The sequence below is a fragment of the Nicotiana tabacum genome, chromosome 5, assembly GCF_000715075.1.
Source record: "Nicotiana tabacum cultivar K326 chromosome 5, ASM71507v2, whole genome shotgun sequence".
In the NCBI taxonomy this organism is placed as follows: Eukaryota; Viridiplantae; Streptophyta; class Magnoliopsida; order Solanales; family Solanaceae; genus Nicotiana; species Nicotiana tabacum.
This window is the reverse complement of record NC_134084.1, coordinates 129,719,586-129,738,254: the sequence shown is the minus strand read 5'-3', so window position 1 is coordinate 129,738,254 and position 18,669 is coordinate 129,719,586. Positions and strand designations below refer to the sequence as shown.

The window sequence follows — 18,669 nt, the reverse complement described above, 5'->3', positions numbered from 1 at the left end:
ACAACAATTGACGGTAACCATGTAGTAGCATAAACGTCGGCACTGTCCAATTAAGAATAAACTCTCCTTATTGGACATAAGCACTCGACATGCTTTCACCATAGTCAGGAGCAGAGCCAGAGGGCAGAAGGAGTTCATCCGAACACTTTTGTCGAAAATTTATATTGTACATTTAAGGTCAAATCTACTTAATGTATATATAAAATTTATATGATTTTTGTATATAACAATATATATATACAAAAATATACAAATTTTATATATTTTTCGACTATATTATTTTTATAGTGGCTATACAATATTATTTTTTGTGAACGGTTGAGAGGTGCCCATTTCAATGCAATCCACACGAAGCATTTTGGGAAAAAACAAAAGACATTACTATAGAATGAGAAGAAATGTCCAAGAAAGGGATGGCTGGAATTGTCCATTTGAACATTTAATGAAAATGGAAGAAACAAAAGTGTTATGTTTATGAGCATGGTCCATGCGTTTTCTCCATAAAGTACACATGGCGAAGCAGCAGTGACGAAGACACCTTCAATCTAAGTGAAGATATTATTCAATCCCTTTAATCTACGTGAAGATATTATTCAATCCCACTTCACAAGAAAATTAATTATATATATAAAGAGAGAAATTTAATTTTAATTTCAATCTGGACCAATATTACCTGATCATTCATCCTATTAATTCGTTGATGCAAAATTTTAATTCATAGCATTAATAGTGAAATTTTATCCGTTAGGACCTTCTTAAGCCGAGCGTCTATCGAAAATAACCTTTCTATTCCCTTCCTCGAGAGTAAGTATAATGTCTTCGTACACACCACCCTCCCAGACTCCACTTGTGGAACTCTACTATGTTGTTGTTGAGGACCTTTAAATAAAAAGGGAAAGGAAAAAAGTGTTAAAATTCCTTTTTTTCACTATTTTATTACCCATAGCAGCCAGTATTAAAGAAGTGCAATAAATATGCCTTTCTTTTGTTGATTGGCATTATACTACACTCATACTTTACCAAACCTCTACGCAAGTTTAACATGTAGGCTTTTTGGCTAAAAGATAACTTAAGATAGCAACTTCTCACCTATCCACTAAAAAAATCCACCCAACAAAACCAAGAAAAGGACTTTATATTATCGTTTTCACTAAATTCCTGTATCTCACACACAATGGACTACAGTATATGAAAGCAAAAGGAAAAAGATACATCATATTTTAAGCTTATTTGGTACGAATATAATAGGAATAGGAATAGGAATTAAATTAATGATCAAAACAAAAAAGTTTAACTAAAAGTTGATGCTCTTTTCTTGACATGAATTAGACCAAGTCCATCATCCCATTGGCAACACCAGTGAAACTGTTTTCAGATGATGAAGTGGAAAGTGTGATCATACCATTCAAATCAGAAACACTATCTTGCAAAGTCATTAGAAGATGTGATGTGCTGAAACTCATAGAAGGCTTAGTTCTTGGGACAATAGGTACTTCAGCTTCACCTACTAGCATTTGGACCACACTTCTCATTGTTGGTCTAACCATAGGGTCAGGTTGTGAACAAGCTAATCCAACCATTAGTACCCTTCTCATTTCTCCTTCATCAAACTCACCATAAAGTCTTGAATCAGCTGCCATTAGCAAATTCCCTTCTCTATGCAATCCCCAAACCCATTCAACTAAGTTGCTATTCACTCCAACTTTCTCAACTCTTGTTGTTTCCCTCTCAATTGGCCTCCTTCCACTTGCCACTTCAAGAACCACTGCTCCATAGCTAAAAACATCAGTTTTTTCGGTTGCTCTTCCGGTTAACAAGTATTCAGGAGCCAAGTAGCCCATTGTCCCGGCTGCAACCGTTGCATCGGGGGACTTGTCATGTTCAACTTGTCTTGCTAATCCAAAATCACCTAATCTTGCATTGAACCCTTCATCCAACATAATGTTACTACTCTTTATATCCCTGTGAATCACCTGGTTTTCACATTCTTGATGTAAATATGCCAAGGCTGAAGCAACACCTAGCAAAATTTTCCTCCTATGTAGCCAAGGTAGAATCATTCTTGATTCAAATAATGCCTTATCAAGACTCCCATTAGGCATAAGATCATAGACTAACAAAATTTCACCTTTCTCATGGCACCATCCTTGAAGTCTAACAAGATTTCTGTGCCTAAGTGTTCCAATTATAGATAATTCAGATAAGAACTCCGCTTTCCCCTGTCCATTATGACTACATCTCTTCACTGCCACAATGCCACCATTGTCCGATAAAATGCCCTTGTAAACTGTCCCAAATGCACCGTGGCCTATAATCCTCGTCGAATCAAAGGCTTTTGTAGCCAATTTAAGCTCTTTATAGCTAAACTCCTTAGGCATTTTGATAACATCAGATGCCAAAAATTCAGAATTTTTCACTTTCTTGAACTTTTTGGTGTATAACCATATAAGTACCAATGTAGCAAATGCAAGAAAAAATGCACTAGCAGTCACCACACCAACAATAGCTCCAGGACCTTGTTTACAAAAATTGCTATGACATTTCCCACTGCTCTTATCTTGCATTATACTTGCACTACTATTAGACTCTGAAGGAGCCATAGAAGGCGGCCGCGACATGACGGAATCCGCCGTTGGGTTCATCAAACTAGCCGTTGGTGGCGGTGGCGCAGCCGCTGCCGCCGACTTAGGACTTGCATCAAATGATGAACTAAAACTCCACCACTCAATGCTATGAATCTCAGTACTCCCTTGAGTTGAACCAGAAAACCCAACAAACATGAAATCATTTACATACTCAGCAATATTCAGAACAACAGATAAAAATGGTTCCTTTGGCTTTAAATTAGAGTATGATACAAACACATTCAACTGTCCAGTAGAACCAGAATATTCAATCCAAGAATTGACTATATCACCACTCTTGAGATCAACACCAATAGAATCTAAATCACCAACTTGAGTTGAAACCATTGAATTCAGATCCAAACCAACATGATTTCCATTAATATCTTTAAACTCAACATCCATAAGGGTGTCAAATTCAACTAAAATTGTACCACTTTGTGTGCCTTTAGAATCCAAGATTCCCATATACCCACCAGCATCACCTACTGACTCATCATTAGGAGTGAGTACAAAAGCAAGACCGCCACCAATAGACGATGGGTTCAAATTAGTCACTGAAAATGAAAAGAATGTAGAGAAACTCGCTGGAAAATCAAGACCCGGCTGCCGGAATCTTACTGGCTTTGAATATAAAGCTTTTCCGGCACCGGAATTTGGCACGGCAAGATCACGTGTTAACTGAACACTGTTGTTGTCACCCAAATGTGCATCTCCAAGAAGCTTCAAATTACTCAGAGTTAGTGTTCCAAAGTCAAACTCAGTTATAGCAAATATTGACTTATTACTACTGCAAGAACAGAATAATAGTATGAACCATACAAGAATGTTGCTATATGTAGGAATTGAATTCATTGCAAGAATTTAGCAACGCCCATTAAAGAATGAAGATCAAATTGCACAAAGGTGAGCAAATTCTGTGAAGTTACAAAGAAGGGAGATATTTTCTTGGCATAAGAAATAGTGGCAATGTAAGAAAGTAGAAACTGACAGACTAGAGTGAGGATTAAGGGGAGAACAACAAGATGAAGTTTATAAGAATGTTGCTGGAAAATTCTGCATGAGTTGACTTTAATTAAAAGAATAATGAAGCTCAAATTGTACAAAGTTGAGATTTTTAAGAACAAAAAATCAATCTTTTACAAGAATTTTGTGAAGTTATAAAGAGGGTAAGATATTTTTCAGCCTAAGAAAATAGTGAGCAGAGAAGAGTGAGGATTAAGGGGCAGAAGAACAGAGAGAAAGGGTGTGAATGAAGAAGAGAATCCATAGGATATAGAAAAAGACAGGATTTTGCGGTTAGAAGACACGTATTGTTTGTCTACAACGGTAAAAATTTACTGCGTAAAGATGCCTTTTGCTATATATATTTTCTTTTTACTCGAAAACACAGAATTGGTCCCATATTTTGGTTGTTGTTTTGTAGTGAATTGTGATTAGAGATTACTATGGGGAGGATAAGACATTTAATGTAGTTTTTTAGACCTAACGTAGTATAATTCCCACATTTGGTTTAATACTAACTAGGTTGGAACTTCTTAATTTTTCGATTTAACTTTTATACATGAAAAGGATCAATTAGAATTTTTAGAGACTTGGAAATGACTCATGTTCCTACTTGCCATTTTGTTTATACTTATTATTAGTTTCAACATCTTTATTCAAATTTATTATAAAATAAATTTTAGCACTTAGACGTGTATAAACTATTTTTAATTAGCTAATTTGAACTCGCTTGTATTAAGGAGTATTCCTTTATGTCAACCCAATATTGGGACTAATATCTCAATTCTCATAATTTCTCCACACTCTTGAGTTTATTGTAGTCTCTCTTTCACACACAAATATTACTTCATTTTAAATTTTTTGTTTTCTTATTGCTTTTTTAGGAGGGGAGCCTTGGTGTAACCGGTAAAATGGTTCTATGTTCGAACCATAGAAACAGCATCTTGCAAAAATACAAGATAAAGATGCATACAATAGACCCGTATGGTGCGATCCTTCCCTGTACCCCGCGCATAACGGGAACTTAGTGCATCGGTTGCCCTTTGTGTTTTTGTTTTTGTTTTATTATTGCTTTTTGGTAAAATGGAAAAGGCATATTCGATGGTGGAACAAAAGCCATAAATAAGTCTAATAATATAGTTGCCTTGCTATTCTCTTAAGAAAACTAAAGTAATGAAACATTTGTATTACAAACGGATCTCTCTATAAAAGGTGGGCAAAGATATAATGGATAACGTTACCACCTTAATTATAGGTATAAACTACGGTTTTGATTAAATTATTATTTTTATGCAGTTAACATTGAGATCTGAGAAAGTTCTCTAGCAAGATGCTTGTTGTGAAAATTGGTACAAGAAAGGAAGCTAGAAAATCAAGCCAAAAGTAAAGACGAAAAGGCACACCACACATGATTGAATCTTGTAGAAGATATTTATACTCGTGACTTCATTAATTATAAGTTCTTTAATGACTTTTAAGGGTTGAGGCTATTTATGGAAAAAAATTAATTTACTCCTAGTTTTTTTTTTACACTTTACGCTAACCCTATAAATTTATAATAAGTGGATTTAACATACTTTATTACTCTTTTCATCCCAAATTAGTTGTCATGTTATAATACTTGTCGAGATCCAAATTATATGGCCAATATTTTAAAATATTTTTTTCTCTTTATATTAACATGAGAATAAGTACAATTTAATAATACTATTCGTATAGTTTTTGAATATTTAGATATTAATTTTAAAATATTAGGTTGATCTTATTCAATTTAGTTTTGAAGTAGTCAAATTAACTTTCAAAAAATGAATATAGAGGGACGTAAGGAGTACATTACTATGGTTAATTAATACATATTCTCATCTCAATTCATCACTTAATTATGATCAATTAATGTACTTTGGTGTAAAGATCGGGTATGAGTAAAATTTTGCCTATTTTTTACTCCAAAAACATCAACAACAGGAAAGAAAAAAAAAAGAAGGAAAAGAAGCACCACGTTTTGCTTATATAAAATTGAATACTATAAAATTGGGCTTCCATAACATTTTTTTAAGAACATTATTTTTGTATTTTCAGACAAAAATAGAGACATTAAGCACTTTAAAACGAGTTCGCGAGCTCAATTACGATCATTTTTATACGCTCTTTTACATTTCATTTACTGTACTAGAACTTTTGAAAATTGTTTCCTCTTTAATGATTTTCTCCCTCAAATTTAATTGCAAGTGTCGTCTTAGAGAACTAGTTAATATTTTTTCTCCTCCTGTTAAGTGTTTCAATATCTTTTTGATTTTTACTCGTTATTTTTATAGTTTAATTCATGACAAAATAACATTTCCAAGTTGAGTTTATATTCTGTGGAGAACAAATATGATAAAAGAGAAATAACAACCATTTCAATAATTAAGAAGAACAATTACAACCTTGACAAGACAACGACAATAATGATTTACATCAATAATTTAAATAAGAGCAAAAAAAAAAAATTAATCTTTGGGTCAGTAAGATAGTTGATAGATATAATAATTTGGTCATACTAACTATAATCTACCAAGATCAGTGCTTGCTAACAGTAGTATGTCACTCCACATGCTCTTTCTTTAAGGGATAAATCATGATTTCCTCAAATTAAACAGAGCAAACAAAGAAAATGGATAAAGTTGCTTTGGTGGCTAAAACAATAAACAAAAAAGAGTATTGGGTTTTAGTTAGTATGTCTAAGATCCCATCTATCATGTGTAATTATTGTTTGTACATATTGTAATTGATAGCATTTGATTAGTACGTAAATTTGTTTTTGTTATCATATATAGTCATATACTAATGGATTTTTTGACAAATACAACAAGGTCTTGATTTAATTTAGAAACTTCTCATTTCTAGTTTATGTAAAACAAAAATGATACTAACAGGAAAAGGGACGGAAGGTCAATCTTTTTAACATTACGTTCAGAATGAGAGAAAAGATTTAACTTCTCTTCAAACAGGAATGAACAAAGAAAATTTGTTCGTAACAATTTCAGACACTCAACTCTGTTTATTCTCTCTACTTATTGTTATGAAAGAATCATTGAATTATTGGAAAAGTTGGGAATCCTCGTCAGCGAGTCAATTTGGTTATAATTAACAAAAACAGAAAATATTTTAAACAACGGAAAATGGCCTAAAATGCTCCTTTACTATATGAAACATAACAGGTTAGCCCTCCGTTAAAAGTTGGTCTCTATTCTGTCCTTGCCGTCAACAAATGGGCTCATATATGCCCTCCATCACTAACGGAAGACTCATAAAACCACGTGGAATATATGTGAGGGCAAGTTAGACCTAATTCAAATTGTACAATGGCATATATGAGTCAGTTATAATAGTCATTTCTCAAACACTTCACAACTCCATATCAGTTTACTTAGACACCTATTTGACAATACCAAACTAATTATCACATCAAATAAACTAAGTCATAGACACAAACATTCAAATGAACGGCAATGACTTCATTAAATCCTAGTAGCTCAAAGGGGTCGAATCATAACAAAAGACAACAAAAGACAATGTCGGAATGTTCTAGTAGCTCAAATGGGTCAAATATGAGGTGTCATTATGGATTTACTGCCAATTATGTCATGGCATGGACACCTTTAAATGCTAGGAGAAGGTTTTTCAAGTGCCCAAAGCATGAGGTAAGTAAATTTTTTGATGGGTTCTTTTAATTATTCCGATTTGCTTGTAAATTTATTTTATTTATTTTTGGTTTTTGGGATAAAAAATATTCCTATTAGGAATGGCAAGATGAAGAGCTTCCTCTTAAAGTTTCAAATCTCATATGCATTTTAAAGAAGGAAAAGGAAGCTCTAATCCGTGAAAGAAATGCTCTCCAAAGAAAAATTTAATCTTGAGAATGTTATGATGCTCGTCGATCATGGAGGAATAGAATTCTTGGAATTGGAAAGAAATGTTCTAATGAAGAAAGTGACCAATTTAGAGTACTCAGTTGTACTTGATGTTAAATTTCGAAAGAAGATGTGGATTTTCATGTGTGTGATATTGGGATGTCTTGTTATGTTCTTTGGATCAGTGCGAAATGATATGTAATATTAGTGTTATTTTGGCTTAATTGTTATCTTTTATTATGTAATGAAGCTTTATGTTTTTATACAAGGATTTAATAAAGTCATTACCGTTCATTTGTTGTGTCTATGACTGAGTTTATTTGCTATGATAAGTAGTTTGGTATTGTCAATAGGTGTCTAAGTAACTAATATGGAGTTGTGAAGTATTTGAGAAATGACTAGTATAACTTACTCATATATGCCCCTATACAATTCGAACTAGGTCTAACTTGCCCTCACATATATTCCACGTGGCTTTATGAGTCTTCCGTTAGTGATGGAGGGCATATACGAGCCTATTTGTTGACGGCAAGGGCAGAATAGAGACCAACTTTTAACGGAGGGCTAGCCTGTCCTATTTCATATAGTAAAAGGACATTTTTGGCCCTTTTCCGTTTAAACAATAGATTTTGACCCGACATAGCTTTTCTTACTCTTGTATTTTTCAAACCTATTTTGAAAATATTTTTCTTAAGCCGAGGTGTAGGGATGGCAAATGAGATGTTTGGGATAATTCCATTAATTTATCGTAAATTTTTTACGGGGAACCTTATTTGGTCGTCCCCATTTAACTTTTATCCACATTTTTCTTTTTAAAAAAAAGTTTAACTAGTACCCAAAATACAAATAATTTCAAGCCTTTTCCTCCTCCTTCTCCTCCTCTTTCTTCTTCTTCTTAGTCGCCGTGAAAATAAAGGTGACAGTAAATTTACATGGTATTTGTGAGCAGTTTTTACGGAAAAGGCCTAAAAATACCACTTAACTACAGAAATGGCCTATCGATGCCATCCGTTAAAAGTTCGCTATTTCCAAGCCACTATCGTTACACATTTGGCCCATCTATGCCATTATTTGACTAACAGCTGAATTGTTTTTAAAATATTTATAATTAGTGAATAGACACACATTTCCACGTGTCCTACCATTATTGGTCACACTTAACCCTGCCCTATATAATTTTAACCTTGGTTAGGTGTATCTACCCAAACCCAACCCGGTTAAAACAAAACCAAATCAAATCATTAACCCAACCCTTTTGTTTCATTCTTATTATTCCTCTGATAGCCACCAATTCACATTATCTTCACTCAGTCACTGCTTCTTGATAAAAGAGAAATCTTTTTCTCAAGTACATAACAAAGTTTATATTTTTTTCTTCTAGAAATCAGATTTGTTTTATGGATTTTTGAAGAGAAGAAGCCCTATTTGAATCAGCCGATTGATAAATCTCATAATGAAGAAGAAGAGAAAGGAACGTTTGAAGAAGAAGAGAAGGGAACATCTCTAGCTTTTCCGACAAAAACAAAGTCTTCGGAATTATCTAGAAACAGAGATAATATATTTGCACAAAATATCTCAAGGCATGGTCTCATTCCAACCGTTAATCATAAATTTGATAAACTAAATCCTAGCCGTCCAGATTAGTCAAGGAATACAGCTGTATATTTCATTCTTGGATTCTAGAATAAGCCCACATGTGTGAGGCATGTGACACACCTTGTAAAGAATATTAGTTAGTTACTCCCTCTGTTCCAGTTTATGTGAACCTATAGGAATCTCAAATTCTGTTTTTGTTTCTTTACAGATATACTTGTATATATTGAGCTTCAGCTAAATGAAAAATACACAGAGAAAATTCCCTACATCATCTTCTAATTTTACATTCCCTTCATGGTATCAGAGCATTGAAGCTATGAAGCTCGATTTAATACAGAATCATCTAAATTTTCTGTGAGCTTTCCTTCATCATGGGTGATACATCTGTAACTCCTGATGCATCTGTAACTCATATTGTAGCTGGAAATGCAGTCATATTCGACACAAATCACCTATATTTTCTTCACTCTTCTGATGCACCAAGTATGGCTCTTGTCAACACAGCCTTCAATGGGAGAGGCTTTCAAGAATGGAAGAGGTCTGTCCTTATAGCCCTTTCAGCAAAGAACAAATTAGGATTCATTAATGGATCATGTCCTCCTCCTATCGTCACCTCCAAAGATTTTCAGCCATGGAGTAGGTGCAATGATATGGTTACCTCATGGTTGTTAAACTCACTATCCAAGGACATTAGGGATAGTGTGATCTACTCCAAATCTGCCAAGGACCTCTGGACCAGCCTTGAACACAAGTTTGGCCAATCAAATGGTGCTAAATTATACCACATGCGTAAGGAACTATCAGGATTAGTTCAAGGCAGCAGTGATATGGCAAGTTACTTTACTAAACTCAAGCATTTGTGGGATAAGTTAGACTCACTTAATTGTGATGTTAAGTGTTTGTGCACTTGTGTGTGTGAGGCCAAACAAAAAATGGAAAAATCACTGTAGGATGAAAGGCTCATCCAATTTCTCATGGGTTTAAATGATATTTATGGACAGGCAAGGGGAAACATCCTAATGATGAACTCTCTGCCCAATATCAATCATGTTTATTCCCTTGTGTTACAGGATGAGAATCAGAGGGAAATTTATGCTAATCCTCTCATATCCTCTGAATCCTCATCCTTCATGGTAGGAAATCAGGCAAACCTAGGTGGTCAAAGTGCTTTTCAACAGAGAAACAATAACAATAAAGGACCAAGGAACTTTGGACAGTTTCAAAAATCAAACAACAACATTCAAAAATGAACAAATTCAGCACAAAGAAACACTGCTCCCAGAGGAAAGAAGAACAAGATCAATCCAAATGCTTCATGTACCTACTGCAAAAAGGTGGGACACTCAGTCAATGACTGTTACAAAATCATAGCTTTTCCTGAAGATTTTGAGTTCACTAATGGTAAAGGAAAGCAGTTCCAAGCTAGAAGCAATGAGGGTTTTTGTAGGAGACCAGGTAGATGATGTAAACAGTGGATACAATGAAGGACTTAATCAACATCTATCTAAGGAGCAATTCTCACATTTGGTTCAGTTGATCAAGCAGGTTAAAACTACAGAAACAACAAGCACCAGTTCTGAGATCAATGTCAATGTTGTAGCTGGTACTAATATCAAATATACTTGATCTTATTTTTCAGTCTTTAACATCACTACTTGGATCATTGACTCAGGGGCATCAGAACATATGTGTTTTGATTCAAATGCTTTTTTATCTTTATCTCCTCTTCTTGTTCCTCTACATATCAACCTCCCCAATTTATTTAAACTAACTGTCACTCATATATGAAGAGTTTGTATTTCCCCTGATTTTATTCTAAACAATGTTCTTCATGTGCCTTGTTTTAGATACAATCTTTTATCAGTCAATAGGTTTTTTATACAGTTTCACTCTATAATTACACTTACATCTAATCAATGTCTCTTGCAGGCCCCTTTAATGAAGAGGCCTCAAGTTTTTGGTGAAGCAAAAGGAGGACTATATCTCTTGGAGCCTAATACTATTAGGAATAGTTCACAAAACCATGTAGCTTCAGTTTTAGAATCAAATGATGTCAAGCCTATTTCAGTTTCTTTTCCTTTTTCTGCAAGTACAATTTCCAATGTAACTCTGTAGCACAACAGATTAGGGCATTTGCCTTTTTCATCAATGAAACAATTCAGTTTTATCTCTTTTCCTTCTAATTCAGAATGTTTCTGTGATGTCTGCCCTAAAGCTAAGCAAACTAGATTGTCTTTTCCCTTGAGTCAAATCAAATCTAAAAGAGCATTTGAATTAATTCATGTTGATGTTTGGGGGTCCTACAAGGAGCCTACTTATAATGGTTTCAAATATTTTCTTACTGTGGTTGATGATTACAGCAGGGGTACTTGGACATTTCTCTTAAGTACCAAGAGCAATGCATTTCCAGTTTTGAAGAACTTTTTCACTATGGTTAAAAGGCAGTTTGGGGTTAAGGTTCAAAAATTGAGAACAGATAATGCTTTTGAACTTGGGAAAGGTTCCCAAGAGGCAGCTTTTCTTAGTTCTCAAGGGATACTCCATCAAACTTCATGTGTATCAACTCCTCAACAGAATGGAGTTGTTGAAAGGAAACACATGCATCTTTTGGAAATAGCTAGAGCTTTGCTTTTTCAATCTAAAGTTCCTATTCCTTATTGGGGAGAATGTTTATTAACTGCCACTTATTTAATTAACAGGCTACTCTCTAAGGTCCTTCATGGAAAAACGCCTTATTCTATTTTGTTCCATCAGTCACCTTCCTATAAATTTCTCATAAACTTTGGTTGCCTTTGTTATGTTTCTACCTTGTCCAATGGAAGAACCAAATTTGATCCTAGAGCTAAGGCATGTGCATTTCTAGGATATCCCTTAGGGCAGAAAGGGTACAAAGTGTTAGAATTAGATACAAAGGAGGTCATTGTATCTAGGGATGTGCATTTCTATGAAGATAGGTATCCCTTTGCTACAACCAACACCATTCCTGATTATATTTTTCCCATTCCTTCACCTTCAGACTCCTCTCTTCCTATAACATCACCATCCACATTACCTGATCCTCCAACTCCTTCCTCACCAGGATCTATTCATTCACATTTACCCCTTATCACTCACCCACCTTCCTCACATATCTCTGATTCACCTTCCATACTCCCTTCCTCACATTCTCCATCATCTCCTGATTTCCCTAGTACTTCAGTTCCACCACTCAGAAAATCTACCAGAGTCACTTCTCAGCCTCATTATCTTAAAGACTATGTTTACAACAATATCTATATTAGTGAAGTAACTTTTACCTGTTTTGCCCAGCCTAGTCAACCTGGTATCTTTTCTTTTGGGGCCCTATCTCCTGACAATTAGCATGTTCTACAGTCAATTTCAGAAATTTCAGAACCTAGCAGTTTTTCACAGGCATCTTCACATCCAGGATGGAGGAAGGCCATGTCTTTAGAGATTGAGGCATTGGAAGCTAATAATACCTGGGATGTAGTTCTCCTACCAGTTGGAAAGAAAGTTTTACCTTGTAAATGGGTATACAAGGTGAAGCACAGATCTGATGAAAGCATAGAAAGGTTGAAAGCCAGACTGGTTGTCAGGGGGGATATTCAAAGGGAAGGCATCGACTATACTGAGACATTTTCTCCAGTAGTCAAAATGACTACCATCAGATGTTTATTGGCAGCAGCTATTAAAAGGGACTGGCCTATTTATCAATTAGATGTTAGTAATGCCTTTTAACACGGGGATCTCCAAGAGGAGGTTTATATGAGATTCCTAGCTGGTCTAACCCCCCTTCACCTAATCATGTTTGTCTTCTTAGAAAATCTCTTTATGATTTAAAGCAGGCCTCAAGACAGTGGTATGCTAGGTTAGCTGGTGCATTAAGTTTTAAGGGGTATTGTTCCTCTTTGAACGATTACTCATTATTTTTTAAGAAGCAAGGGGATTTCATTTCAATTGTTGCAATCTATATGGATGATATCCTTATTAATGGCAACGACCCAATGTAAATTGCCTACCTAAAGTCATTCCTTCATTCTGAATTCAAGGTCAAAGATTTAGGGAGTTTGCATTACTTTTTAGGCATGGAGATTATGCACGAAACGCAACGAACGATAATCTGTCAAAGAAAGTTTACCTTGGATTTGTTGCAGGAATTTGATATCTCCAATCTGCCTTGTGTTTCTTCTCCTCTTGAGCCATCTTCCAAGTTACATGCCGATGAAGGGCCTCTTCTTCCAAATCCACTGTTTACCGTCATCTTGTTGGGAAATTAAACTACTTAACTCACATGAGGCCAGATCTCTGCTTTGTTGTGCTCAAGCTCAATCAATTTATGCAAAGCCCTCGTCTTGCCCATTTTGTTGCTGCCTTACGAGTCCTACGTTACCTGCGTTCAGACCCTGGGCAGGGAATTCTTCTCAATTCATCTCCTTCATTAAAGTTGGTTGCTTTATGTGATGCAGACTGGGCTTCTTGCTCGGAGACTAGACGCTCAGTTAGTGGTTTTTATGTTGCCCTCGGAGGCTTCCCTATTTCCTGGAAATCTAAAAAGCAGGCCTCTATCTCGTTATCATCCGCCGAAGCTGAGTATAGATCTATGCAAAGAGTGGTTGCTGAACTCACTTGGCTCACCCGTCTTCTTGATGACCTCTTTGTTTCACCACAACTGCTCGTTCCTGTCTTTCTGATAGCAAGGTAGTCATACACATCGCTTGTAATCCCGTCTTCCATGAACGGACAAAACATGTCGAATTGGACTGTCATTTTGTCCGTCAATAGTTCCTTTCAGGTTTAATCACCCTCTTTGTTCCTTCTTCATCACAGCTTGCCGATATCTTTACCAAATCCCTTTCTGGGCCATCGCACCATTCTATTATGTGCAAATTGGGGATAATTTCATCACCCTCCAACTTGAGGGAGGATGAAGAGAAGAAGCCTTATTTGAATCAGCCGATTGATAAATCTCATAATGAAGAAGAAGAGAAAGGAACGTTTGAAGAAGAAGAGAAGGACACATCTCTAGCTTTTCCGACAAAAACAAAGTCTTCGGAGTTATCTAGAAATAGAGATAATATATTTGCACAAAATATCTCAAGGCATGGTCTCATCCCAACCGTTAATCATAAACTTGATCAACTAAATCCTAGCTGTCCAGATTAGTCAAGGAATACAGCTGTATATTTCATTCTTGGATTCTAGAATAAGCCCACATGTGTGAGACATGTGACACACCTTGTAAAGAATATTAGTTAGTTATTAAATAACCAATAGCAATTAGACAAGTGTATAGGAATCTCAAATTCTGTTTTTGTTTCTTTACAAATATACTTGTATATATTGAGCTTCAGCTAAATGAAAAATACACAGAGAAAATTCCCTACATCATCTTCTAATTTTACATTCACTTCAATATTGGGCTAGAAATGAGGTCTTCAAAGAAACATCAAGTGGATAGCAGCAAAGAAGAAAATAAAATGTGAATAATTGCAGGAATAACCTTTCGGCCAAAATTGAAATAATAGCCATAAAAAGCCCAATAGAGAAGAGCGTGAAGATGAAGAAGAGTGTTCAACTACTCCAACGGAAAAAAATTCAAGGATATCGGAAAAATTTCCATGCCCACCGGCTCCGGTTAAACGCCGGTCGGCATCAGTATGTAATTATAATGGTGGTAGGGAGTTCTTTAATCCACCAGATCTTGAGTCTGTATTTATTATTTACCATGTTCAGAGAGCAAATTATTAAACCAAAATTACTATTAACCGGGTTATTTTGATTTGATTACTATTATTCACCATGTTCAGAGAGCAATGAAATAAGGGATTTTTCCTTTCCTATACCATATATGAAACTTTATTACCAAATATGTGCATAGTATCTAAATTACCCGCCTAATTTATATTTTTCCTACAATTTCTGTACCATTCATTTATTAGGAATTAATAGGGCAGAATCTTCCCTTAATAACGCATGAAAAATTAGGAAAGAATCTTGGGATTGATTGATTCTACATTAAATTCAAGTTTTGAAACGGAAAGGAGATTTCATCTGCGTAATTTACTCTTAAACTACAATTCAATTTTTTTTTAAAAAAAAGTACGAACATCTTCAACAAACTAGGAACAACTTCAACAAACTGAATTCAAATTGTAGAATTCAAATCTTCGAGATTCAACAACTCAACATTGCTATATTCTGTTCTTTATCATTTTCAGAAATCAAATTGGCGATCATATATCTGTTCTTCATCTTTTTTTCTCTCAATCTAGAAATCCAGAAAAACGAAAAATTTAGAATAATACATCAGCAACAACACGCAATCATGTCCAAAATCGCAATCATGCTACAATTGAATGAGAATTGGGATAACTATGATAAATTTAGAGATTTTGAAGTTGATGCCATTGTGGTAGATGAGAATGCAAGCTACAATATTCTGATTTCTACAATTGCAGAACAACTATCGATTGATACTTCAGAAAAAATTGTAGAAATCAAATACATGGTGAATGACAATTGCCCCCCAATGGAGATTAGGAATGATATGGGGGTTCGTGTGTATATGGAGACCAAAAAGGAGAATAAAAACTTAGGTTCATATCCGTTATGTATAAGTGTACGAGATTTCAATATGGAATTGGCAATCACCAACGATAACACAAGTGCAGGTTTGTATAGTTCGAAATTGCATAGAATTATGGTTTTACGGTATTATCTGCAAAATTACTACATTTACCTACAATTAAACTACAAATCAGTTTAATGAAAGAATAAAACAATGTTGTTTTCAAAATTATCTACAAAGTTACTACATTTATACGACAAAATAAACTACAATCTATGATTAGAAATTGTTTATTTCAAAATGTTGTCTTCAAATAAAACTACAATCTATATTTAGAACAAAATCTAGTCAAATAAAATACAAATCAGTTTAATTATGTATGAAGCAGTATTGTTTTCACAAATTTCTACAAATTGCAACAATTATAGTACAATTTAACTACAATGTCTGACATCTTAAAATGGATGACTACAAAATTTTCACTATATCTACAAATTATCTACAAAGATTCTACAAAATTATAATGACACTGTTTATCTTTATTTTGATGCAGGTTCGTCTGGATCCCTAAAGTTAATTGATATGCTATCCTCTCCGACTATAGAGGAATATCAAAGTGAAATAATAACAGAATCTACGCAAACTGCTATTGAAGAAGGACAAGTGTATAAGGACAAACAAACTGTAGATTATTTGTATTCTGATTGTAGATGCTTTATTTTCTGTTTTCACAAATACAAAAATGACTAAAACTTCTACAAATCTTCTGAAAAAACACAATTATGTCAAAAATCCCAATTATGCTACAATTAAATGGGAATTGGGATATTAAAATTCAATGTACCCAGTTTGTAGATAATTTATAGATTTTCAACATAGATTGTAGTTTAATTGTAGTATAAATATAGTAATTATGTAGATACCCTTACAAATAATACTGCTTTATACATACTTAAACTGATTGATAGTATATTTGTAGAATTTTTGTAGAAAATTTGTAGAAGAAGAGAAAAATTTTGTAGTCAACATTTTTTCAACATAGATTGTAGTTTAATTGTAGTATAAATGTAGTAATTTTGTAGATAATTATGAAAACAATATTGCTTTATACATCCTAAAACTGATGTGTAGTTTATTTGTAGATAAATGTAGGAATTTTATAGATATTATCGTAAAATCGGATTTCCATAGAATTTAAAATATATGTGGCATAGGAATATAAAAATCTCTTTTATTTATTTCAAATTCTAATCAATCCAACTGTAACTACTTCATATTTTTGTTGTATCAAATATGTGTATAAAGTGTGCGAAATCAAGAAACTCAGATTAGAAATAGAAAACGTAAAACAGAAGTAAAAATAAGGAATGGAGAAGTAGAGAACAGAGGAGTTTCCTCGTCGGAAACCGTCAATGGCGGCGAAGATGTATTTAGTTCAAATTCTGATCAATCCAACTGTAACTACAATTTATCTACAATTTCTGCAATATGTCTTCTTCTTCTTCTTCGAGTTTAAATATGAAATTCAGCCAAAACCAAGTCTAAATCTTCACCAAAACCCCTCAAAATTGAGATATAAACTCCAAAACATATTCCCAATTATTTACAACAACACCAAATCAAAATAAATAATAATTTTTGAAAACCCAAATTTGAATTCAAAGCTTCAAAGCTTTTTAATGGCTGTCAATGGTGGAATTACTGCTCTCTTATCTCTTTGAAGGTTTGTTCTTCTTCATTGAGAAAATTTGAAGCTGAAGGTAAATGTATGTATGAACTTTGAAGATTTGACTTCAATTTTGATGAACTTTGTTGTTCTTCATTGATGAACTTCCACTGGAGTAAAATGGGAAACCAACTTTGTTGAAGGGTTTCTTTAATATTTTGTGAATTTAGAGGGAGAATTTGGTTCCAGAAGATGGAAAATAGTAAAAAGAACGTGGGTATAGGTAAAACGTGGGTGAGATTGAGGGGTTAGGAGAGAGAAACATGCAGATTCCTTTAATTAAGGAGTAAAAAATGTACAATTAATTATACCCTTAATTAATTATGTATAGAATTGATAATTTGGTATACTAAGTGTAATTAAGTCAAACCTTAAACATTGAGGGTAATAAGGTTTCCAATGTGGCATATGAATGTAAAAATTCCATGAAATAAAAGGGTTGGGTTAATGATTTGATTTGGTTTTGGTTTAACCGGGTTGGGTTTGGGTAGATACACCTAATCAAGGTTAAAATCATGTAGGGCAGGGGTTAAGTCAGACCAATAATGGCAGGACACGTAGAAATATGGGTCTATTCACTAATTATAAATATTTAAAAAAAAATCTGTCGTTAGTCAAATAATGGCATAGATGGGCCAAATGTGTAATGGTTGTGGCATGGAAGTAGCGAGCTTTTAACGGATGGCATCGATAGACCATTTTTGTAAGTTGAGTGGCATTTTTAGGCCTTTTCGTAGTTTTAAGGTAGTTTATGGTATTTTACAGAAGGGAGCTGTTGTGGCGCTCCTTTTTTTTGCTACTACTTAAGGTTCTTCTTAATTGCAAAATAAATTTGTTAGATTTATTATTGTTTTGACAAAATGAGGATTGTGGTTTGTTCTTTATAATATTTGGAGGTTATATTTTAAATTTGAGCTCATTTGGAGTAGATTTAGGTGTTAAATTTTCTGTTGTATAGTTGAAATTCGACGAACAAGTTTCTGTTTTCGGGTAATTTGCATTCAGACCTATTTGGCCTTAAGTACATAAAAATATTGGTTGTACTTCCGACATATTTGGTCTTAAGTGCATCTTAGGTGCAGTTTTTCAGTTCAGACCTATTTTTGCCCCAAAACTAGGTATAGATACAAATACCCTAATCTATCTTGGGTACTAACTGGTTGAGTTCACATTATAGGGATTGAAGTTCGGATAGTGATGGGTTGAGTTTGGGCTGCCTCATAGGTTGACTTTAGGCTAGCTTTTATTAGAGAAACT

At 34.2% G+C, this 18,669-nt stretch overlaps 2 protein-coding genes across 2 annotated transcripts; one reads left to right on the top strand and one right to left on the bottom strand.

Annotated features, from left to right (window-relative positions):
• Positions 1-1,118: 1,118 nt before the first annotated feature.
• LOC107822370 (L-type lectin-domain containing receptor kinase VIII.1-like) lies at positions 1,119-3,950 on the bottom strand. The gene has a single exon (XM_016648902.2). The coding sequence runs from the start codon at positions 3,477-3,479 to the stop codon at positions 1,326-1,328; it is 2,154 nt and encodes a 717-aa protein (XP_016504388.2). The 5' UTR covers positions 3,480-3,950; the 3' UTR covers positions 1,119-1,325.
• A 5,539-nt stretch (positions 3,951-9,489) lies between these two features.
• LOC142180965 (uncharacterized) lies at positions 9,490-10,368 on the top strand. The gene is made up of 2 exons (XM_075253072.1): positions 9,490-9,948; positions 10,120-10,368. Exons 1-2 carry the CDS (start codon positions 9,490-9,492, stop codon positions 10,366-10,368), a joined length of 708 nt encoding a protein of 235 aa, XP_075109173.1.
• Positions 10,369-18,669: the final 8,301 nt, after the last annotated feature.